Here is a 24,887-nt window from a genome sequence, read left to right on the forward strand (position 1 = left end):
ACAGGCTGCCAAGGTGTAGCACGAGGTAGTTTGAAATGGTATTATGGAAATTTTCCAGTATTAGCCCATTCTGATGATTTTTTTAACTTCTGTTGTAATTGCTTTTCCTAAAGCAATTTGTACATAACAGCTTTCTTGTTCAAGAGATCAACATTCAGTGTCTCATATAACTACACCAAAATATTTTTTAATAGCTGGAATAGTTTATGTGGGAGTAGACAAATATTTTAGAAATTTTACCTTGCAGGGATTATAGACCTTCAGAACTACTAAAACCAGATAACCCTGTATTTAATAGAAACAGTTCAAAACATGAGAAAAGCAGCAGCTGAAGTACAACCTCTACAGCCTTGTTAAATAGATGTCACAGTGATTACTGATCACAGACCAACCCAAAACCCTCAGTGACCTGGCAAGAGGAGTCAGAGCAGAGCAGGGCTGTCCTCCTTCACATGGGAAGGCTGCACCACCTACTGTCTCCCCAGGGAGGGAGAAGCTCTTGCTTTGAACTCAGTCCCCTTCCACTGTGAGAAACACCTTTACAGGGACTGATCAATCCAATTTACTTACAGATTCCACAGTAAACCTCCAGCAATTACAGGCATTGTACTTCCACAGTAATTAGAAATCCCCTCACCTTCACTGACTGGAAAGGTCTTTAGGAAAACTACTTCAACTTTTATCATGCTCCAGTCTTCCATCCTTAAGCTACTAGATAAAAGCTAAGTAATAGAATCAAGGATATGATTCTTTCAACTCAAGATCATCCTATACCACCACCATTTGGGCTCTAATTTCATGATCTTTTCTTATCTTGGTTTTGTTGATTTATAAAATGAAGAGTCAGAGCTGAATTTAGCAATGGAAAATTTTTATTAAATACATGTTTCAAAGTTTAATATATATTCCTAGTGGAAATTCAAATTTTATTAAAACAAATTTCTTTACAAAGCCAAGTTAGCTGAAAAATAGCAAGGAGACAGATCAGATTTCATTTCATTGCCTTCTTTAGCAGTTTGCTTAGTTTGGTCCCAAGAAGGGAGTCTCCAGGTCAAAACCAGAATATTAACTGAAGAACCATGCTATTTTAACTACTTAGGATTAAGTTTACAAGGCATCTGATTTCTAGGAATCAGCAATGAAATAAAATAACTTAAAAACATAACAAACAGCAGATGAGGGACATCCCACTTTGCACGAACCACACATTTATCAGTACAGAAGACCATTATACCAATTACTCCAGAATTAAAATATATATTTCTCAGATCACATCCCTATATCAACAGTAAAAGCACATGTCTAGACCCAAACTTTTATAGCTCTAAATTCAACCCTGATTCGATTAAAAATGTTCTGTATTAAACATTTTTCCTCAGTCAACATGACAGTGAAGATGGCACCTAAGAGTGAGAAAGAGCTACCAACAGTTTAAGACTAATAAAGAAGCCTAGTAATTGCACACTTTGATTTACCAAATATTATTCTTTTGCTTTATGAGGCAACAGTCCTTGTTTTCTTGAATAGGGTGAAGCCTCTTCGTACTTTCCCCAGCCTTTACTAAGAGGTGTACTAGCAGTGGATGCTACTGTGGATTTCAGATTAGCCAGCAAACCTCTCCTGGGTTTCTGCTGTTTTGACTCCTCTGCAAAGAAATTCTTTTTCTGTTCTTCAAGCTCTTTTTGCAGGGAAGACACTGTTTCTTCAAGCTCAAGAACACGTTTAGCCCAGTTCTGAAGACTATTCATTTCTTGATCCTATGAGGATAAGGCTGTGTTAAATATGTGAACACTGCATGGTCTCTCTCTTTTATGCAGTTAATTTTCTTATTCACATTATTTTATTAAACCCATAAATACCTTTGCTATTACTATGTCATATGGCCATTCAGTACCCATTTCCTATAAATTACAACAAAGTAATTAAAACCCCAGCAAACTACAGGGCCATACAATCTAGTTAGAGACTATGTCTGACTAAAAGGCCGATGCTAAAATGCTTTGTCACACTATGCAAAGAATTTATGTTGTTCTAGAAACTAGATAAAAGCAGCTTTCCTGCCTTGCAATTTCTGAAAGCAAAACTGGCCAAATCAAAACTCTTATGGCATAAGTCTGCTAACCAGGACTGAAAAAATGCTTTGAGTGGGCAGAATACAGTGTTAAATACACTCTTTAATCTCTGTGGTTAACAAAATCACCTTCTTATTAAGAATGGATAGGAAGGTAACTTCCAATTAAAAAGTTCAAGTAAAATAATTTTCAGTCTCAGATTTAAACTAAAAAGTTTAAATCTGAAATTAATCTAATGTTCAAAGAAATACATCACTAAGCAGTTATTATACCTGCAGATTACAAGTGAGGCTTAGATTCAAAGTGCCAGGAGTTCAAAAGTTTCTTTTTTTTGTTTAGGAATCTAGATGATGTTTGAGGTCAGATGCAGTAAACTTTAGGAAGTCCCTGCTTTTGAAGGAAAGATGTCCATTTCTGTTTTGAACAGTTTATCTGCCCATATCTCTCATCCAGTTTGGCCATTTCTGGCAGGACCATCAGTATAGCTTTAAAGCCATAGATCCTTAGACTGTGTTCCAGTAGCATTTGTGCACACCTTGCTTGCCTCAGCAACATGCCTCATGATGAGTTCTAAGTAGTATTTTCTTTGCTTGACAAGAATTCATGACATCTTTAGATTAGTAAGGTTTGTCAGCAGAGTTACCCTATTAACAGTCTATCACTTAAGTTGAAAAATGAGTTTTGCCTTACAAGATTCAGAGTCAAGTAGTGAAACACAAGGGCTCTGAGCTCATAATTCAGGAAGTTAGGCACAGAAAAAATGCTAACATCATACAAATTGCTAATTTAACAGTGATTTTACATGTAAAAATATGCAGAAGCAGCCAGTACAACTATAGATACAAGCCATATTAAAGTTGTTTTTAAATAATTGACTAACCTTGAGCATGATTGTGTGCTTCAGTTGACTGTTTTCTTCTGCCATTTTTCTGTAGCCTTCATTAGCTTCTAACAGGGTTTCGTTTAGTTTCTGTATTTTAAACTTCAGAGATTTTATAAGCTGAAAATAAAGCCCATACACATGGAAGTTCAAAACAGCATGTTTTACATTAATTTTGTTTATGACTAGAACAATGCAAACTGAAAGATCAAACCAAAAAGTCTTCTTCTCTCAACCTCCTGTGTCCCAGCTCATCATTTCAGGTGATAAAATACAGCTGGAGTATTCATAGGCTGTTGTGTTGAAGCTACTATGATTTACAGACCTGCCAGTCAGTGAACAGTAGCACAGACTAAGCTACATCTGGGACAGCCTGCTTCATTTCAGTAAGAGTACTTAAAAGAACACTTTTGTCTCATTAACACTACTCACATAAAGAACTGGAGCACAGTTACCACAGGAGACCTCACCTTTCTGATGAGAATATTAATGGATTAAGCCTAAGCCCCAAGAGGCAAAAGAAATTCTGAAGCAGAAAATTAGATATTATGATTAATTTATTTCTATGAAGCTGCTAAAAAAACTCACACCCTTAGCCCATGTTTAATGGCTGAATCGGAAGAAAAAAGTGAATTACTAGTCACACATGCACTGATCTTTGAGGCAAAGAAACAGAAAGGCACTGATGGAATCAACTGGCTTAATCCATTCTTACTTCAGTTATTGCAGGAAGCAATCTCATCATTCTAACACTTTCTAGCCACACAAAACAATCAATAACTGTATCCCCATAACAAGCATAAAAATTTCACCAAAATTTGAAAGTGACATAGGAAAATGATGTAAAGCTCTCAAAAACAGTGGAAAAGAAATGCTATAGCCATAGCATGAGACATTAAACTTGGTAATGAAAAAGTTATTTTTGGAGTATTCTTTCTTAATAGAAAGGGATTTAAGTTCATTTTCCATTTACATGGTTTATTAGAACCAGCTGGAACTATTTCTCCAATCCTACTCATATTTGATACTAGAGAAAAAGCAAAACTTATGTCTTCCCTTCTCCCCATATCCTCTTTAAACATGGGAAATGAACTGTATCTTTAAAAGAAGACCACTCAAGGAATAGAATAAAAATGCATACTTAAAAATTAATGTTTTCCATAATTCCCACATCTATATGGTATTCAGAGCACAGAGATCTTGTTTGAAGAACAGAGATATTCACCTTTACTTAAGTTTAGGCTGATAGTGGAGTTTAGTACTTTCAGAAAGGACTGCTTTAAGGCACTATTTTGACTTTAGATCTAAAATCTGAACTATTACCAGGTTCTGTAATTGTCCTCCTATGCAGAAGCAGGAAGCATTTCAGGAAGGAAAGCTCTGAGGTCGTGGCAATATTTACAATAAATTCCAGCACAAAGCTAAACATACTTCTTACTTCCAACTCATACCACATTCACCATGTTTTGTTACAGTAGCAAATGGTTTTACAGACCAGAATAAGGCCAGAACAGTCTCTGGCAAAAGTCATCTACAACTGAGCAAGGGATTTTTTTTTTTTATAAGCTCAATGCCCATTGGCAGGAATCTTCATGCTTTTGTCTACAATGCACATCTTTAAGCATTGAACCATGATAGAGTTTACAACCATTATCCCCAGATAAATACTAAGCAAGAGCTACCTCTTCCTTCTCTTCACATTGTTTCTGTAATCCTTCATTGGCTCTCTTCAATGTGCTGTCCATAAGATCTACAGGCAAAAGAAAAGTTTGTTTGTTTATACACATTACCAGAAGTAAACTGAACTTTGAATACCCAGATTACATTCCTACCTCGTTCCAGGTTATTTTCAGTAGTCAGAATATCTGAGCTCAGACTTCCCAGAGCCAACAGCCTCCCTGACTGTTCATCAAGTTGCCTTTCCAATTGCAGTATTTTCCTCTCTCTATCCTGAAAAAAAATTAAGGGCATATGGTAGAATTTGCCTGCATTTCTGCTTGATCTGATGCATTAGTGCATAGCCTTCAGTTACACCACACAAACATGCAATTTTAAATTATTTCACAGGTAATGGTTAGGAAATCACAGTAAGTGATAAGACTCAGGTCACAAAAACATCTAGGAGGAAGTTTCTTTATGAAGGATTCAACTCTTCCAGTCTGAGAATTTCCAAACTGTATTAAAAGTAACCATATGGCAGAAAGGAAACTTTAGGGTGTCTGTGCTAAACATTGTTGCAAGTTAGCTTGCTAACTAAGGAAGAACGTACTTCATAATGCTACATTTTAATTTCAAACTCTTTTCAGTATCTGTCAGATTGCTGGGGTGGTATTTCAGAGTGAGAAATCAAACAAGTGGCATCATCAAGCAAAAAATATTCATGTAATTCTGGTTCTCTGAAGCTGCCCACTCAGATTCATGCTGTTCTCTCCCTTTCTCAACTAACCCTTCTACATCTCAGGGATTTCAATAGTTTCTTATCTGACTTGCTACCAAAAGCATCTTGCTTTTTGAATCTTCCCTTATGTAGCCTCTTGGCCAGTATAAGAGCACTATTAAAATTCTTTTTGTCCTCTCTAATATAATGTATAGCTAGGATTTAACTGAACATAGAAACAGAGTCTAAGTGAGGAGAAGAGACAAATTTGAAGGAGATGGAAAAACACGGGCCATTACATAAAATGGTGTTGCTCGCCAGCACCTGAATGGAGAGCTGTAAAAGCAGAAATATTTATATACCACAATCTACAAGAGAAACTCACTTCTCATGTCTTGAAAGGAACCTGTCTATCCATAGAGTGTGATGTCCTATCAGTTCCAGAACAGGAGAGTGCAGTGAGAAAGCTCCTCTGGTGGACACCACAGCTGTTCTATTCTTGCACTAAAAACAACAAGACCCACAGGGCTCATCTGCCACCTGAATGCACTTTACCATCTCTGCAGAGGTTAGAAAACCGAGTTGCTCATAGCTAACCTGGCTGCATTGCAAAAGGAGTAGCAACTTACTAATGCCAACTCTGAGCAATTCTATGTTTAACTACATTCAGGAGATTCAGTTCTCTCCTGCATGAAGTTTGATTTCTCATCAGTTTCTTATCCCACAGTCCTCATCTCCAGACCAGAGGTCAATTATAATTAAAATTGCTATCCTGTAGCAAATTCCCCACCACCCTTTCAGAGTAGCATTTTACCCTACATCCTATGATCCCAAAGATCTCAAGAAAGCCAGACTCCTGTATACATTATGCCCCTGGGTGTTCCAATCATTGCACCACAAAGATAAAGATGACTCGGATTTCACTGAACTGTGCCTTCAAAGGTCATGCAGTTTAGGTGAGCACTACAGGTAGTGCCAGAGAGAAGACATCTGTATCCTTATGGTGAGCACTGAACACAGAACAGCAAGGCTGAACTGCTAGTTATTTTCCTTGTTTAGTGTTACATTCAAAATCCCAGAGTGATACTGTTAAAGAAAAGCAAAATTTACAATTAAGAGGCTAGAGCATACTTTAAAGGCAGTCAAGTCATACCTCAACTTTCTCTTGTTCAGCTAGAAATTCTTCTATGGGAACATAATGGTCTTCAATTTGTTCCATTGCACACATATATGCATGTTTCTTAATAGCCTCTTTATACATTTCAAATTTGCTCTCAAGTTTTTCTTCATAACTGTCTTTCATATCTTCCAAGCGGTTGCTGAAGAGAACATGTTGGTTATACATTATATGTTTGCATTCCTGCTATTACATTTGACTACATGTACTCAGCTGAGAATATTAAAGTTATTTCTCTAATCAGAAATAGTGAAACAAAAAGAAAAAGAAGCACTTTTCCTTTTAATCTCAATGATCCTACAGACTTGCACCAAAGTGTAACTTCTACTTGGCATATACCAAAGAAAATGCTATAGAAGAACACACACTTAACACTTGTCAGAAAAAGTTATAAGAAAATCCACGAACATACAATGATAGAAGTGGCCACACCTATTTAGATGTTATATTTGAAGCATATATCCTGGGGGCATCTCTCCTTTGTTTTTTTGTTGGGTTTTCTTTTTTTTCCATTTAAGATAAATGCCAAATTCATTTTCATAGAATCATAAAATGGCCTGAGTTAAAGATCATCTAATTCTCACATTCCTATCATAAGGAGGGACACTTTTCACTAGACCTTTCCAACATGTCCTTCACATACTTCCAGGAATGGGGCATCCACAACTTCTCTAGGCAACCTGTTCCAGTGTCTCATCACACTCACAATGAAGAATTTTTTCATGAGAATCAAGCTAAACCAACTCTTTGAATTGAGTTTGAATCCACTCCCCCTTGTCCTGTCACTACATACTCTTTTGAGAAGTCCCTCCCCATCTATTATTTCAATACATTGCACATTACTGTCAAAATTTAAAAACATCCCCATCAATGATGCAGAACATCACCTCAACAGAGAAAAAGCATCAATGCTAATTCATGTGTTTGGCCAAAGGCAACCAAACAATTTTAAAGCTGGGGTTAAACCATAGCGTGCTCAGCTGGCAACTTGATATTAATTTTTTAAACAATTCAAACAGCAGGAAGCTGATTTAAAGAAGAGTTAAGAGGAAGTTAACTCAATTTGAGGAATGTGGACTTGAAAAAAATTTCCTAAATTAACATCAGTGTGGAGTTCATAATTCATAAGACAATTCATATGGGCACAGTAATTCATAAGATAGTAAACTAACAATGGCTCATAAGTCATGCAGAGGGGCTCAGAAGAGCTATGATCCAAACTACCTTAAGCACATGCACGCATATTAAGACATGACAGAGTGTAGGTTTTGGAAAAATCACCTCAGTGGGGTACCTGTAACAATCTTCTACATCTGCTAAGTAGTAAGAACAAGCCAGGACAAGCTCCAGTAATTACAAATTCAACAGAGGAAAGCTGAACAGAAAGCAGCTTTACTTTTTCACTGTAAATGGGAAGAGCCTGATCTGAACAAGTTTAATGTTCTTTCTTCCCTTTCCTTCAGAGGTTTTGAAATTGTGCAGCCCTGTCTTCTCTAAATAACATGAGTAGGTATGTCCTGAATATACACAGGTATGTATATACATCCACATGTATGTATGCTTCTATACATGTAGAAGCCTTTCAGTCTCAAAGCAGACTGCAATGTGACTTGCCTCCAGGCTTCCTCTGTTTCCAGCAGCTGTCGAAACATTGCTTCTGCCATCTCTTTACGAATCTTCACCTCCAGAAGGAGCTTACTTCGCCTTTCTGCAGCTACCTTCTCCTTTAAGTCCTCTGCAGCTTTCAAGAGGTCCTAAATTTAAAATGTTTCAGCTCAAAAACCAAGACTGAAACACATATTGACATGCATCTCAAACAAAATATTCAAACAGGCAAGCCATCCACAGAGGATACTTTTTAGAAGCCTGTTTTTTGGGAGTCTGCACCAAAGTTCAAATATTTTCAAACATTAATTTCTACTGCAAATACATCCTGTGTCCATCTTGATGGCGTCCACTATCAAAAAGTTTACTTCTGTTTTGGCATTTAGATATTAGTTTGTACAGCATAACAACATAAAACCTACTTGATTTTTACAGTTTATTGCTATTAGATTGTACAGGTTTGTTTTTAAAATGCTGCGTCTTAACTCGTTACTGCTGTTTACAAAAAAAAAAAAGGCACAAAAGACTAAATTATGTTATTTTAAAGATATGTATTGCTTCCTTAGTCTTCTTGTTGGGCAATCAGTTGAATTCCAAATTTAGCACTTGACCTAACTAGAAAGCCACAGGGCATCCTTCCACAGCTACACTGAGCTAGGCCACTCTAAGTCTAGTCTGTCTGACACTGAACAGAAACTTCAACTTCCCATTTGATGCAGCTTCAGCTCATCTCTTATGCTAAAACAACATTAGAACTACCAGCAATTTCTTGGGTGCAGTTCTAAGTAGACATGTATTTACCTCATGACTCAGAATGGTGATGTCCACTTCCTCTTCTGCAGAGGTTTCAGTACTGTCAGCAAAATCATCTACAGATGTGTTAGCATCAAAGTGCATGATAGGTTTGCCATCACCTCCAACAATCTTTGGTGGAAAATAACAAAAATTTTTGGGCAGGATTGTCTGGATAACCTGAAAAATCCAGAGATGATTTACCAATGCTGTCAATATTGTAGGTATCAGAATACCAGGAAGAAGTGGCATGAATGCATTGTTGTATTCACACAATATTTAATGATTACATGAATGTCAACAAAAGCTTACATGCCTTTTAGCAGAAAAAAAAAAAAAAAAGAATCCATCAATGTAACATAAGAATTATGTTCATGTAAGAATAAAGCACTCTAAAAAGAGTGAAAAGGGAAATATTATCTGCTAGGAAACTTAGCATCCTTGTCTAGACAGGTGGTTTCTCTTCCCCTAAAATAGAAGGGTTTTGGTGTAGTTTCCCGCAAAGTTAAACAAAAGCAGAAAATCCCTACAACATTTGCTCCTTTCTGAAATAACATGACCAGGATTCAGCAAGGAATCAGCAATTCATGACCAGGATTCAGCAATTCAGCTATTTACATAAATATTTTAAGTAACTATGTCATAGGACAGCATATCAGAAATTTGTCTCCACAGTACACACTTATAACAAAAGTCACACCTGAAGAGAATTAGAAAAAACTTCCTCTCTGAGATCATATTAGACATGCTATTACAGATTTGTAATAACATGACAGAAATAATCTGTGGCTCCAGACTAAAAAATTACTATATTTCTGCCATGAAACACAGCATAGCCCAGCATCCCATTCCCAGCAAGAAGCAGCTTCAGGGAACCTGAATGAGGTTAAGGCCAAACATCAACCCCAAGTCCTGAATTTAATGAGAGATTGAGACAAGGAGCAGAATGAGGCCCCCATAATCCAGGAGGAAATGATCATTGACCTGCTACAGCACGTAGACACACACAGTCTATGGGCTGGATGGGATCCACCCAAGGGTAGTGAAGGAGATGGAGGAAAAGTTTGCCAAGACACTTTTATTATTAATTACTTACATTTAGCCAAATAGGAGCAATGCAGTTGCAAAAGATCTCATTTAGACTACAAAAGAAGATGATACTCCTTTTACTACCACCAACTGTCCGAGAAGTTGCAGACAACTCATCTTGCGCAACAGATGTTTAACTGCACCCAGGTTAAGTAACTCATCAAAAGTTTGATTTGAAATCCTGCATTTGCTCAGATATATGGCATAAATCAGTCATATCTGAAAGTGCCCTGTGTTTTGCACAGAGCATCAGTGGTGTAGAACTGAACAGTCAGACACCTGCAGTTGTCTTAACTTCTTACCACAAAAAAGTTTGAAGAGGGGCAAGACTACTAGAAGCCCTACTACTTTTAGAGAGAGGCTATATGCAGAAGAAGTAATATGATGAATCAAGAATCCAAATCACACTAAAATCCATACAACCTGATCATTTCACAAATCCCTACTAACAAAAAAAAAAAAAAATCAGAATAGCAGAGGAAGTAGATATACTCTTACCTGTCTGGCTATAGCTGAAAATTTCATTACATGCAGTGTTTCATCATATGTGGAAGTATGCTGATTGATGTTTACAATCATACAAGCTTTGCCTTTCCCACAAAAAAATGGCTGAAACAGACGAGTCAGCTTACTCTCTCTGAATGGAATATAGCTTGGCTTCATCCTCAGGGAGGGAAAAATATAAAATTGTAAAACAAAAAAATCATAGACTTCTGGGCTATTGTATCTTGCCTTAATTCTGTTTCTCTCTTTCAGGAAAGAGATCCAGTAGGATGCTCGTATTTAAGCCTAAGTTACGTTATATCAAAGAGCAAGGTCTTTCTGGGTTTCATAGGTTCTCCAACAAACTGAACTATTTAAAAGTAAAAGTAGCATGGTGTCTGCATCACAGTTTCCTAGTGTTCCAAAGCAGATACTGGAACAAGCCAAAAGCTAAGTACAGGTCATCTATCAGCTGCCTGATGAATCTACCTGTATAATTTGCAGGTGGAAATGAAGAAGACAAAACTGAAGCTCTGTACACAAAATGTATTGTTCATATACATACACTAAAGAAATGCTGTTAGTTTGCTGCAAATTGTCTTTTTTTTGCTCTCCACAAACACAAATTACGGAGAAATTGTGCTCTGCAGGTATTAGAGTGACATCTATAATAAAGAAGACTTAAAAGATTTTGTAGCTTTCCAATTTTCTCTGTGCAAACTGCTTGCAGAAATATAAAGGGATAGTTAGTGTCTCCACCTAAAACTTGGCATGTAAATAACTTATCACTTACTTTGGGTTTTGATTTTGCTTCAATGCTGCAATGCACTTTCCAAGGATGTGAAGAGAATTATTAATATTTCCTGCTTCTTTTAGTCTGTCTCCAAAGACATGTGTTTTATTACACCTCTCTGAACCAGCCAAGTCACAGAAGGACAACCTGCATGAAAGAGTTATCCAGAACACACACATTAACTCATTCCCAGCTCACCATAGAGCTCTTTGCTTGCCTACAGCAATTATTTGCTCCTAAACTCAGGCCACTGAATTGTCCCTCATGGCACAATAGGTTACAATCAGAAAATCATCCTGGATAATCAAGGGATTCAATAAATTTTACTTTATATTAGGAAAGCTATTGAAATATAGAAAGCTCTGGAAGTTGGATAATTTATGTGACCATACCATTAGTCACTTATACAAAAATTTATTTAAATAAAATAATTTCTAAGACTATAAACCTTCATACAGCTAAAGTAAGTCCTATACAAATTATTAAGGCACATATTTCAAATGTATGAAAGCCTTATGTTCTTTATCCTTTCCAGCACAAGATTAAAAGCTTTTTTCTTCCTTAAGCAACATACAAACTCTGTCATTCACCTAACAGCTGCTGCAAGTTTTGCCAGGGGGATATACTATGATAGAGAACAGCAAAAAAAAAAAAAAAAAAAAAAAAAAAAGATGCAGTCATTTTCTCAAGTTATCTTTTCTTAAGAGTATTTATCACTGTAACATCTGACATTTAAAGGTGTTCTCACATTTAAAGGTGTATCTCACAATGAGGTATATTTATTACCACCTCTGCTCAGCAGAGACAAGAGAGGAAGCAGTAGGAGCTAGGATTGAACTAAAACATTCTGTTACAGTCTGTCTCCATTTTTCTGTATCAAGCTAAATTAATCAGAAGAAAAAAAGACCCACCATCCCCCCCCAAAAAAAGCTATCTAAATGCCTTCAGGCTAGAAGATAAGGCTGCTTGCTCTAAACCATAAAAGAGCAGAGACTTAAGTGTAAGGACTTAACACTGTTCTCACAGAGTGCACTTACATTAGCATTTTATATTAATGGAGAACAGCTTTTAAGCACATTATTTGATGGTCCCCTCTTACTGTACATTGGACCATGGAACAGTCTGAGATCATGTCACCAGAATTCTTTTGGGATGATAGATTTTAATTTATATTCTAGGAGCACACCAAATGTGTTGTCAAAAACATTTCACCCATGAAGTCTAGTCTGGTCCCAGAGCAGAAAGATACATTGGCATAGTTTGCACCTGGGGCCTCCAGCACCAACTGCTGCCCTCCAGCTGTGGAGATCACCCTCTATCAGCCAGACACTTGAATTCTGCTTACTAGGATGTATAGTCTGGTGCTGCATGGTCTTACTCTGCCACCACATCCCTATTACGTGAGACAATACACATTTTCCTCAATTTACACACTACTGACAGAGCTGCTTCAGCAAAACCTTAGAGTAAGAGACAGGAAAACACTTCTGTGCTTGTCCCTTTTGAGCTTCCAGTCAGTTTATGTGCTCAGTGGAGTTCTGATTTCCTTCTCAATTCTCAGAGGATTTGATTATTATTAGAAAATTCAGCAGTTTAGCATGCTTACACCTTATTAATTTTTTCCAAAATATTTACATTCTTGGTAATCACATGAAGCATTCACTTACTCCGATACTCCAAGAACACGTGGCTGATGCTCATCAGTTAGCTTGAGTAGCCTGATGGAAAATATACTGTGACTGGAATGGAAAGACATTCTTTTTAATAATCAGTTATGAAAATTAAGCAGTCACTGAAGCAAAATAAAATTTGTATGCTACAGAAAGCTCAGTGCTGAAGAAAGGACAAGAATTAATTCACTAGTTATCTCGGTATGTTACTTTTGCAATGCATTCAATTCAGCAGCAAGAAAAAGCTGTATTTTATGACTTTCTATTTCTCTTCACACAGGAAAAGGAACAACACCACATGGAACCTACAAACTGTCTTGGAGAAAAACACCAAGCCAGTTCACTAAAGTCTACTGAGCAAAAGAAGAGTAGTCATGTAGCCACTTTGTATAGAAAACCTTTGGCAGTATCTGAATCCGCAAATCTGAAGGATTAACTTAGAAACAAATGGTGGGGAAAAGGGAATAAGTTCAAGTTCTAGAGTCCTATAATTTTGCCTACTTCAATATGCACAGGTACTTGTCTGGTTTTAAAATAATTCTGTTTTCCAGAAAGGTTGAATTTGTAACACTTGAATATCCAGTAACTCTGGTTTACACAACAATCTACACAGGCAGTAGGCATGTCTGAAACCAAAGAGAAAAGTCACAAAACCAGAAGTTCCCAGTTTCTCTGATTCATCAGGAAGCACAGCACACAAACTTCTTTAGCAGTGGGCATTCTAGGCATAAAACTCTGTAAGAAGAGGATGATATTTAACAGCAGCTGTCTTTAGCTAATATAGAACAACATAACTCTAGCTTTTTAGAGAAAAAAGCAAGCTTAGTAACACTATGACTGTATTAGCTAAAAATAAAACATGGCCCTTTCACACTTAAAGGACAAATTATTAAGAGGTCATTAAAATCAAGAAAGGAGGCACTTTCAATAGAAATTCTACAACCTTCTCTCTTTCCTCTCACTCCATGAAAAGCCAGGTTCTCCCTGATCCCTGTCCAGAGCTAGACAAAAAGGTAGGGGTTTAATTCTTAAGGTACCAAGTAAGCTCAGCTTGAACACAGCAATCTAAAAGCATCTAGAAAATCTAGCAACACTCCAAGACACCACATGACCTGCTCCTTCCTATATCCCCCAGTGACAAGCTCCAGCTTTCCAAGAATTATACTGCCAGTTATGAAAAATTAACCAGCTTTTCCTTCAACATCCTCACACAGCCATTCTCACTCAGCACCACTAGCATTTGCCAAGAAGCATAGCCCTGTTGGCACTCAAAAATGAATGTGATTTGATCTTTTTGATTGTCCAAAGACATGAATAACAACCCGAGTGCAGCTACTACTAGTCACAGAGTCTCTGCTATTTCAGAGAGAATTTCATTAAAAAAACAGAATAATCAGAATAATCAAGGGAAGTATTAAACTATTATTGAAGAGTGGTTCATTCCACACATATTCTAAAGTGCCCTCCCTTCCTCTCAAAATGGAACAGAGTATGCTTATAATTAGAGGAACAAACCTTCTACTTGATTGTTCATTCATTCTAGTACAGGCAAAACTTCGGTTCTTGTTTCCTATTTTTAGTAGTCTGCAGGCTTCTTCAGTACTCTGAACATTAATCCACTTTAAATCTGCAAAAAGAGATATTTTACATACATTTCTGATCATCAGAGAAATTCTGTGAAACTGCCCAGGTCATAAAACAGTATTATTACCTTTAATGTAACAATTTCCTCCTTGATCCTCACAAATTCTTAAAACTCTGCGTCTTTGAGATTTCGATGTAGATGAAATACTTAATAGGTCGTACACATATTCATTATAAATTTCACAAAAGGAAATCCACACAGATGCTTGTGTTCTTTGGTGCATATTAGTCTTATGAATGTCAAGTGGAACAAAGTTCTTCTCTGCTAATCCAAAACAGAGGAAGAGTTCAAAGATCAACTCACTGACAGATTTTAAATCAGTATATAGAATCTTCTAAAAGAACCTATAGAACCTGCTAAAAGGAGATGGTTTAGATGCATCTGTGTTGTACAATTAGATACACACTGATAACTTTAACTTTATCCAAAAATGTTCAAATTTCTCACCAGTCATCTGTTACAAGAATATGCCCAAGTTCTAAGCTGATGGCCTCACTTTATCACAGACTTCCAGCAGTTTATACCTTATATTTGCAAAACTAAGTGTCCCTCTTCTCCCCAAAAGGAGTGAAACTATAAAAATATTTTTATATAGTTGCGCTTTCTCCAGAGGAAGACAATTTGGTAAAAACCTATATATATTTACATTGCAGTACAGTATAGGGATTTTTTTTTCATCCACTGGCAGTAACCCAGTAATATTTCTTAATTCACATTATGTTTTTCCCACACACAACAGTTTTACACTTTACCTAGGGAATTAGAAGAGTGATTGTCTGAAGTACAGTTAGAAGATTCCAACTTCACATCGCAGAAATTTGTTACAGTATTTGAGCTGCTCTCTGTCTCCTTGAGAAAATAAAAGATTATTAAATCCACATGAACAGACTATGAGAAAAGCAGAAGTTAAAAATGACAGCAATTCCAGTACTTAAGATTTAAATATTGAAGTAGTATTAAGTGTTAGGCCACCCTTACTCTGGCTGAAAATGAAATGCGTTTAATAACACTGAACTATAATCAATAAATGCTCTTTCCATCACATGAATTATTGCTTGCTGCTACTCCCAGCAACCAGTTTTGGTGGCCAGTTGCTGCTAACACTGGAGACTTAACTTCAGAGGCCTAGGAGAAAAAGGATTCTGTCAGACTGCAACAGCTCAGAATGCCTTTATGAGCAATTGACCACATCTGAACATTGCTTCAGTCATCCAAAAGAACTGGAGGAGTTTCCTCCAGGAGTAACTGCCAAGGTGGTAGTGCTTAAATTATGACAAACCAACACTATGTTGCTTTAATTCAGACTGAACTAAAAGGCCATGAAAAATAGACAACAGCATAATTTCTTTAAATACACACATTTGCTGAATTTCTTTACACCAGGAGAATTGTTTTAAACTTGCCAAGATTCATCAAAGTACAGCCTTTAAGATACCTCTGGAAAAATTAATGTAACAAAGTAGCAACTCCCACTAGAGTCCAGCACCTTTACATACTACTTCTCTCATTTTATAGGCCCCTATAAATCAGGACATTCACCCAGATTTCTCTTTCCCAAGAGAGGGTCATCCTACAGCAGAAGGGAACCGATCCAGAGAAGCAAACCCTAGTGTTAGAGCTATTCAAATGCAGCACTAACTTGATCATGGATTGAGTGCTGATGTCAATGTTACCCACTTGGTACATCCAAACCAGAATTCTTACAAACAGAGAGGCATAAAGCCATACTTTGAGGTCTTCCATTTTAAAGATAAATAGCATAGAATACAATTACAACAAAATCATACAAGTGACTGTTTTGCAGAAGCTGCAGTGTCTATATGATTGTGTTTCTTGAGTATTAGAAGTCTAACCACAGCAGGGGTTCTCTTCACTGTTTGTGAAGTGCCAAGCAGGATATGGGACTGACACACATGGTATCTCATCCAGGCATGTCAAAAATGTAGTGGAATTTAGAAAACCCAGTACCACATTACTTGTGCATGTGATAAGTTTTTGTAATGGTATTATGAGAAAACTTAGTGAATGAAATGTTGTTACACTGCTTTTCAAGTGAAATAAATACAGAAAAGAGCATGAAGATGACTGCCTAAAAATGAGTGGGAACAGGAACTGACATTGTTTGCCAACAACAGAAGCTGACATTTAATAGAAAATACAATAACAGGTGGGAATAGGAAAGCACATACAGCATCTTTTAATCCAGTAAAAACCAGTATTTAACCCCATGAAGAGAACCAGGAAAGGGAAGGAAAGAGGGTATGAACCATGCTAAGCAAGAGTTGTTGCAGCAGTACTGCATACAGAACACAAACAGTAGGACATTAAGTGCTGCAGTAACTCAAAGCAGTCAGAACTGGGAGAATGAAAGGAACAGCAAGCCCTTTCTGTGAGACATGTAAACTGAGCCTGGGAAACAAGCCTACAGAAATCCATGTCTACCAAAGCCAAGCTCACCAAGCCATATCTGCTCTCAGATTACAGCTGGAGAGAACCTCCAAACAGTCATGCTATTCATTCACAAGCTATCAAGAAGTGCAGCTTCAGAACTGGGGGCCGTTGAGCTATCTCTATGGAAGCGTTGCAACACATAAACAAGGTCCTGTCGTGTAATAGCTTCCTGATTCATTTTTACCTGTCCTTCCTGATAGTGAAGCATTGCTCTCTTTTCATTGCAGCACATCAGCATCTAGATCACCTGCTGCAACATCCGGTTACTAAGCTATAAGTAAGTCAGACTGTGATTTAACAGAAGGAAATATTTTTAGAATTATCTCCAAAATAAGATATTGACCTTTTGTTTCAGACCCTGGGTTCCTGCTTGCTCCTCTTTTCAAGGCTGCAGCTTCCATGAAATTTTTGAAGGTATTTACTTACTATTCTCCTAACAATCTCAACTTTTCTTTAAGACCCCCCTCCTTCTCTATGCACATACTCAGAGACACTATCAAAATAAATATGTAATCCTTCAAATCTTTCAGATTTTTCATCTGAGATATTTCCTCAAGAGTTAACCAGACTCAGACTAAACAAAGTTTTGAGTTGCAGGATTTAAATTAAGCAACAAAATTTAGAGTGGAGCGCTACATAGGAATTTGAGTCATAGAAGGATATTTTTTTCAGGGTTAACTGGAGTACTTCAACAAGGTTAGTATTAAAGACCACAGAAAAAAGAAAACCCAATCATTATTCCTGTACATCCCAGAATTATTTTAGAGTTGATTTGAATGATAACCAGCTGAGCCCGCTGCATTCTGGGATTAGATGCACAGAATCACAGTTCAGGGGAAAATGTTCTGAGCAAAAGGAATCTGACAGCAAACTGCAGCTGGACTTAGAAGTACAAAATAGTCCCAAATACATGGATGCCCATTTTCTGGTAAGACAGTTTCTTACTGAAACAGAAATTACTAGATAATAAGAATAGGAGGGTTGCCACAGTAAAGACTTCTCTATTCTACGTACAGTCTTCAGAGACCAGCCTTAGTCAAATACTATCCCCTAAGGTAGACAGGAATCCTTTTAGGACATTTATTTTGTGGCATCTCCCTTCACTTGCTGAATCAGAAAGCTTCTTTATCAAGTTATATAAATCACAGGTTTAAAAACTTTTAATCTGCTTTAAGACTGCCTTCCACCAAAAGGGACTTTCCCTGCCTTCTTCACTGCCTCTGCTAAGACAGTGCCATCATCTCTCCTGAGCTAGTACAAGCGTTTGAATGATGGCACCAAGATCCAGCCTGGGAACCCAACCTGCAAGAAGAGCCACTTATCAAGAACCAGGTTTTAGTTAGGGCATGTAGCTCTCAGACTTTTCAAAGGCTACTGTCACCACTGCTCCCTCTAAAGAGGAGACTTCTCTCTAGAAACTGAGATTTGGCTTTCTGATGGTTTTTGGTTTGAACTGTGTGCTGCAGAAAGTTCTTCCAGTTTACCCTGAGCTCCAAAAGCAGCCAATAATCTTATTATTCCAATGTTCAACAAGTATGCATACTGTAGATTTTTATATAGATAAAGAATCAATAGTGGAATAAAGACTTTTAAAACTTCCTGTCTTACAGAACGGATTTAAGAAGCATTTGATCACTGACCTCTTTCAGTGATGCAAGAATAGCAGTTTTTAAGGCTTCTTCTTGCTTAACTTGTTCATCTTCTAGTTTCTTAACATCATTGCTCAAATATGGTTTGAAGTTCATCTTCAGGTAATGTCTTCCTCTTATGTGGTTAAAAATCACATCAAGTGAGCGAGGTAAAATACCAAGATCTTTTGAAGTCCCTTAAAATTAAAAAATTAAGTGTAAACATTCAATGACAAGTGTAATCTTGTCATTGGATTTGACTCAGGTTTTACATATGCAAATATTTTATACCTTGGATAGTGAATGTCTTGCCTGCATTTGTAACTCCATAAGTAAATACCAGTCCATTCACTCCATTAACATATGCTCTTATGATATCTTTCATTGAGCCTTCAAAAAATTCACTCTGAGTAGTTTCTGGTCCAAAGACCTAGAACAAGGGAAAGAAAGAAAGAAAGAAAAAAGGAGTGACAAATGGCACAAAAGTTTAATAAGCCAAAATATTAAGTACTGATTAGACATGACTGATTTTTCAGAACAAGCTGGGTAGGAGACACCAGCTTAATTTCCTGTCTTGCCTGAACCCCTTCTGATTCAATGTTTTCTGTTGGGTTCTCACAGGATGCCTGCTTAATTCTGAGAATTAAAATGAATTCTGTAATTCATTTTTGAATATTTTCCTACTCCTAAAAGAAACTGCTCAGAATTCTATTGAGCACATGCTCATTGTCCATGTTCAGTGGACACTTCTAAGAGCTCTGCCAGTGATGTAAAACTCCCTCCTCACTCTTCACCAGTTACCCACAACTGATGAGAAAAATCAGCATTACAATGGTCTAAGTAACTCAGTCTCTGGAACTATCTCTTGGTACTGTAAGAGCAAAACTTCTTGCAGTTAGGCAAAGTGAAGAAATTTGTTTTCAGTAAGAAGACTTACGCAGTTAAGCTGCTATTCTTTCAAAAGGAAGTTACTAAACACACACTTACCTAAATTCCTACAAACATAAGGTTGCCAAGATAAAAAGCATCTGCAGGAACAGCAGAACCACAGTAAGTTTGTGCCTACAAGATGTTTCTGTAGCATCTAATCAAAGAAAACCACAGACCTGCCAAAGAAGCTTCCTTGTCTCATCTAATAGGCACCTCCTTTGTAATACAGCTTTCCTGACAGCTTATCAGTAATTAATAAGCAGTTAAAAAAAAAGGCAAGTACCACCACATGTAATTAAAAGAAGAAAAATCATGTTGCATGACTTAATTCAAAATTCAGCTTTCATTATAGTGAAAAAAAAACAAAACCAAGAATTTGAAATAATTTGGCCTACCTGAGAAAAGGTGAAGCTGTGCACAGCATGACCAATCCCTCTTTCACTGTTTTTCATTGCAGAAGACTCTTTGGGTGCACTAAGAATTACTGTCTGGGCATCTTCAATAGTTACACAACCCTTAAAAAAAAAAGACAAGGTAAACCAAAACACAACACAAAATTATTCAGGAAGAAAGCTATCTGAATAAAACAAAAAATGAACACCCCCTCCAACAACCCCCCAAAAGCCTAGTGTCTCCACCCACTTACCAGAGCTATAAAAGTCCCACAATTTAACTATATCATCTTGAGGCATGTCACTACAAAGATATTCACTTCACATGAAAGCCAGAGTACAGACAAAGTCAAGGCAATCCTTTAGGTTTTTCTAAGAGGTAAAAACTTTTACTAGCATTCCTTCCAGCAACTCTTCCTTGGGAACACTTTCTAAACCCTTGTACAATCACTACAAAAGTAAAATTACATGGAAATTACATGGTTTTCCAAATCAGTCATTTTCAGTGTGAAACAGACTAAGAGCAGAATTAACAAAGTAAAGTAAGTCTGAAGCATTATCCTTCGATTGATAAATAGTGTTACCAGTAATGAAAGAAACTGAATCAGTTTCAAGTAATTTCATTGCTATTCTCAGTTAAGTAAAGGTGAAATACAATTCCAATCACTAGCTAGATAAATGTAGGATGCAGTGTTAAAGGAAAATTTATTTTATACCAGACTGGCTACCAAAGATGCAAAGTGAACTCCCAGTATAGCTTAACAATGTCTTGATGCATCATCTGAAAGGATTGGTTGTAACTTAATCTGACATTTACGTTCAGAGACTGGCCAGAACTTCTAAGATCAATAATCCATGTGTGGTATGTACATAGGAAGTACTGCTGTTCCTAGGAGTCTCAATTAACAAGTCTGATTATTAACGGATATAGAAGATCTATGCCAGTAATTACCTGGTACAGACCTCACAGCAGCCTACAACTTGCTCACAAGGAAACAAAAATAGGCAGATGCTTCTCTCTGGTGATCAGTAACAAGACATGAAAGAATGGCCTGAAGTTGTGTCAGGGAAGGTTTAGTTTGGAAATTAGGAAAAGGTTCTTCACCCAGAGGATGTCTGGGCACTGGAACAGACTCCCCAGTGAAGTGGCCACAGCCCCAAGCCTTACAGAGTTCAAGAAGCATTTGGACAACACTCTTCAGCACATTGTGTGACTCTTGGGGCTGTTCTGTGCAGGGCCAGAAGTTGGACTTTGATGATCCTTGCAGGTCCCTTCCAAATCAGCTTATTCTGTGATTCTGAGAAGCTCTAAGAAACTGCTTTCTGAATTTAGACCAATCACTTGCTCACTGTGCCAGGCTCTGAACCTATATAGTCTTTAACACTTCTCCCACATCAGCAGGGACAGGAGTGCTGGTGAGCTACAGAATAATCCAGGATCTGCAGCATGTGCCACCAGCTGCCACCAACCTCATAGAAGCCTGCAAGCTGAGGCCCAAAGTAGTCAGATCTGCAGAGATGGAAGCCAGCTGGTAATAATTTACTCCACTGGTCTCCCCCAGCTAATCCTGCAGGTAAGTTGGCAGGAGCTGGACCATTTCTGGTGCTGAACACATAATTTATATCCAAAAACATAACTTCCTACTTTCCCACAGGTGACTCTGGAGAATCGCTGACAGGGAGTACAGAATTCCACCCAGAGCTCTTAAGCTGTACTTCTATAAATCATTATCTCTTTAAGCATCAACTCAACAGTTAACCTGTTGATTGTCTGTTTAAAGCCTATAACTATAAGAAATAGGCTTTGGGTTCTACTTTTTTTTTTTTTGTGTCACATATTTGGAACAAAGGTGCTTTCCTGAAAATTATGCATGGAGAGGAGGAATAAAAGACCTAAAAATTAAATTGATCTGTTTGATTTAATGATTAGGAAGTGAGGTTTACTTGACTGCTTTGTGTGTGTTTCTTCCATTTGCTACCAAGCATTTTCTTCTTGGATTCAGGTGATAGTAAAGAAAGTTGAAAATACTGAAAATGTTGAAGATCTTTCAATCATTCTGTTTTTGGAGACTGAGAAAAAGCCTTTATCCCATGCAAAACATATTATGCAGCTAATGGGTTGGAAGTTCAACTATTTCAGCCTGAACTACATGAAGACAAAAAAATTTGTACGAACTTCAATGTTCATTTTTTCCTCCCTGTTTTTAAGAAATGTCTCACTCCAAAGAGGAATGTACTAAACAACTCCTGAAACAATTTGCTTTTCTAAATCAATTTACACTTGGAGCCAGCTCAGACTATGGAATTTACCAAACTGGAAGCACCGTGGAAGTACACGCTATTTGAGGAGAGCTAAGAAAAGGCAAAGGGAAGTTGGAGGCAAGAGAGGGAAGAATTATCCAAGTGAAAACAATACAAAGGTTCCAATTCTGGTAGATCAAAAGCAAAAATGCATTTCTAAAAAACAATTTACAAGAAGCAAATAAGAACTAACATTAAATCCTTCTTAGATTTAATGTTAGGTCTTCAAGCTGACCTCTCTTCAATCAGACAGCCTGCAAAGACAAGGGCTAAGAGATATGATATAGAGACCTTGTCTTCCAAAGACAGCTAAAGGAATTCTTTGCATCAGTGATAACAATGAGAGAAAGGGGAGCACTTCTAAATGTTTGTACATATGTGTGTATGAAACACTGAAGCATCTGAATCTGACAGTATAGAGGTTACAGAAGATTTTTGACAAGCTGAGCAAAAAGTCACCAGAATGATGTAGGAGATTATTCAAGCATTTCAAAGAAGCTTAAGGGTCAGATACTCAAATTATACCTAGAATTGCATAATCTCTTCCATGGAACTCCTTTGTATCTTGAGCACTACAGAGAGTTAACACCAATTTTTAAATAATGTACCCAGTGAAACTTTGAAGAGCTACAGGTGCACATGTCTATACCATACAAATTATTAGAAGTCATGAGCGTGGAAAAAAAAAAAAATCTTGCATCTATCCAGATGCCAAATAATTCCATATTCCATTCCAAGGGCAGTATCTGGCTTATATAAAATAAAGTTTTGCCTTACAATACTATGTGTTGTTCAGGGAAGAAAAAAAAAAAAAAGGTTATTTCTTAGTTCTACAACAAACCTGGGATTCATGGTTTTCAAGCTCTGCTATAGAAAAGGGCCTCACTCTCAAGAAGACTTTCAAAGGCTCATACACCTATTCATTAAAAAGAAGAAAGACACAAAACACAGTTATAATTGCCACCTTTTAAACAGAACAGCCCCAAATCATATCAGCATATGTATTGAATACACTGTTTCCTATTTTATATTAATGTCTTAGGTTTTCCTTTCATGTCAATTTCAGACTCAAAGCTTTTATTTGCTTCTTTCCCTTCTACTGTCCTTAAGTAACCCATTTCTTCTGTGCCCCCTCCAACCACTCCCCTCCCTTTAGCATTCTTTCACGACAAAATCAGTATTTTGATTTTAAAAGAGCACACTACCAGAGGCACAAATTGCAGTGCTTCCACCTTCTGGTCTCCCGCTGTACTGAATTCAAACTGTGTTAGTCTAAGCTGCTACACAGTATTGTACTTTCATTTTGTATGCAGCATGCTCAATTAGCACTGACTGACACATTCTTAGCCTCAAGAGACCACTTCCTTACCACCATCCAGGCACCAGACCCTCATCTTCCTCACAGTAACAAGCAGGCAGCCGTTCTCAGTTGCTCAGGTGGCCTTTTCCATCCCCCAACCATTATAGAACAGTCTCCCCTCCCAGGTAAAGCAACAGTAGCAGGGAGCATTTTAGAGGGATCCCAGCACTACTTCATTTCTCAAGGAGCTTTGGTCTTTACTTTGGCAACATTTCAGCAGATGGATTTACTGGAGTTCTCCACAGCCCTGTCATGACCAGCACTAATCAGACAAAATGAAGTCACCTGAGGAAAAGTCACCCAGGAAACTGATCCCTGTAAAAATGCATAGCTGGGTATATTATCTTCTGCTCGAGCACAGCAGAGCATTATAGATTTTTATTTCCAAGCACCTAATGAGCTTTCACATCAAGGATCTATGTATTTTTTAAAGCTTACTAAAAATAATAGTACAGTCTCATTACATTCAAATTGCAATTACTGAAGTCCTTTTCTTTTTTTTTTTTTTTTCCCACAAAGTTTAGCACATCACATTGCATAGCACTGACCATGTATCTGCATTTGATGCAGGCTATGACCCGTGTGTAAACAATGAGAAATAAGCTGAAGAATCAAACACATCTCAGGGGCAGAGAAGTACAGCAGTTCTTACCGAAGAAACATTTATTAATGTTTAAAAAAAAAAAAAAAACAAATCCATCAAAAAACAGCCCAGCATCACAAGAATACACTTTGTAAAACCAATCCACACCTGCTGTTCCTCTGTACTAGGCAATACTGTTGATTCCAAGGGTGAAGGTTTACCCTCTACACTCAGAAAAGAAACCGATTCCAACACATCACACACTTCCGTGGAAACATATTTTTTCCTCTCATCAGCCATCGTTCTCTGCAAAGGAACTTGTAAGGAAAGGAAAAAAAAAAAAAAAAAAAAAAAAAAAAAAGCCCATCATTTTCTGAGAGAACGAAAGAACGAACAAAAAGACATACGGAGCATAACAGAGCTGGGGCCAGCTCGTATATAAACGAGCACTTTCAAATAAGACAGGGCAATCTAGAGAAGTCTGGGGAGTGTGACAAAAAAAAACAAAACAAAAAAAAAAAAACACCAAAAAAACAACAACAAAAACCACCTGGCAGGTTATACTACGTAACACACGCGGGAAAGCGCGCTAACAGCCTCAGCTGGGCACTGCTCTCACCCACGTGCAGCCCCCTCCCCGGCAGGCTCAACACCCGCAG

The 24,887-nt window shown here is 37.4% G+C and overlaps 1 protein-coding gene across 1 annotated transcript; it reads right to left on the reverse strand.

Annotated features, from left to right (window-relative positions):
* Positions 1-918: 918 nt before the first annotated feature.
* LOC128810005 (kinesin-like protein KIF20A) lies at positions 919-24,528 on the reverse strand. The gene is made up of 18 exons (XM_053982503.1): positions 24,397-24,528; positions 23,127-23,201; positions 19,988-20,107; positions 18,954-19,092; positions 18,675-18,859; positions 15,336-15,432; positions 14,650-14,847; positions 14,454-14,565; positions 12,936-13,007; positions 11,269-11,415; positions 10,491-10,656; positions 8,913-9,083; positions 8,121-8,260; positions 6,483-6,648; positions 4,785-4,902; positions 4,635-4,702; positions 2,953-3,072; positions 919-1,757 (listed from the first exon to the last, which is right to left on the reverse strand). The coding sequence occupies exons 1-18, from the start codon at positions 24,526-24,528 to the stop codon at positions 1,482-1,484; spliced, it is 2,502 nt and encodes an 833-aa protein (XP_053838478.1). The 3' UTR covers positions 919-1,481.
* Positions 24,529-24,887: the final 359 nt, after the last annotated feature.

Source organism: Vidua macroura, chromosome 1 (genome assembly GCF_024509145.1).
Source record: "Vidua macroura isolate BioBank_ID:100142 chromosome 1, ASM2450914v1, whole genome shotgun sequence".
Classification (NCBI taxonomy): Eukaryota; Metazoa; Chordata; class Aves; order Passeriformes; family Viduidae; genus Vidua; species Vidua macroura.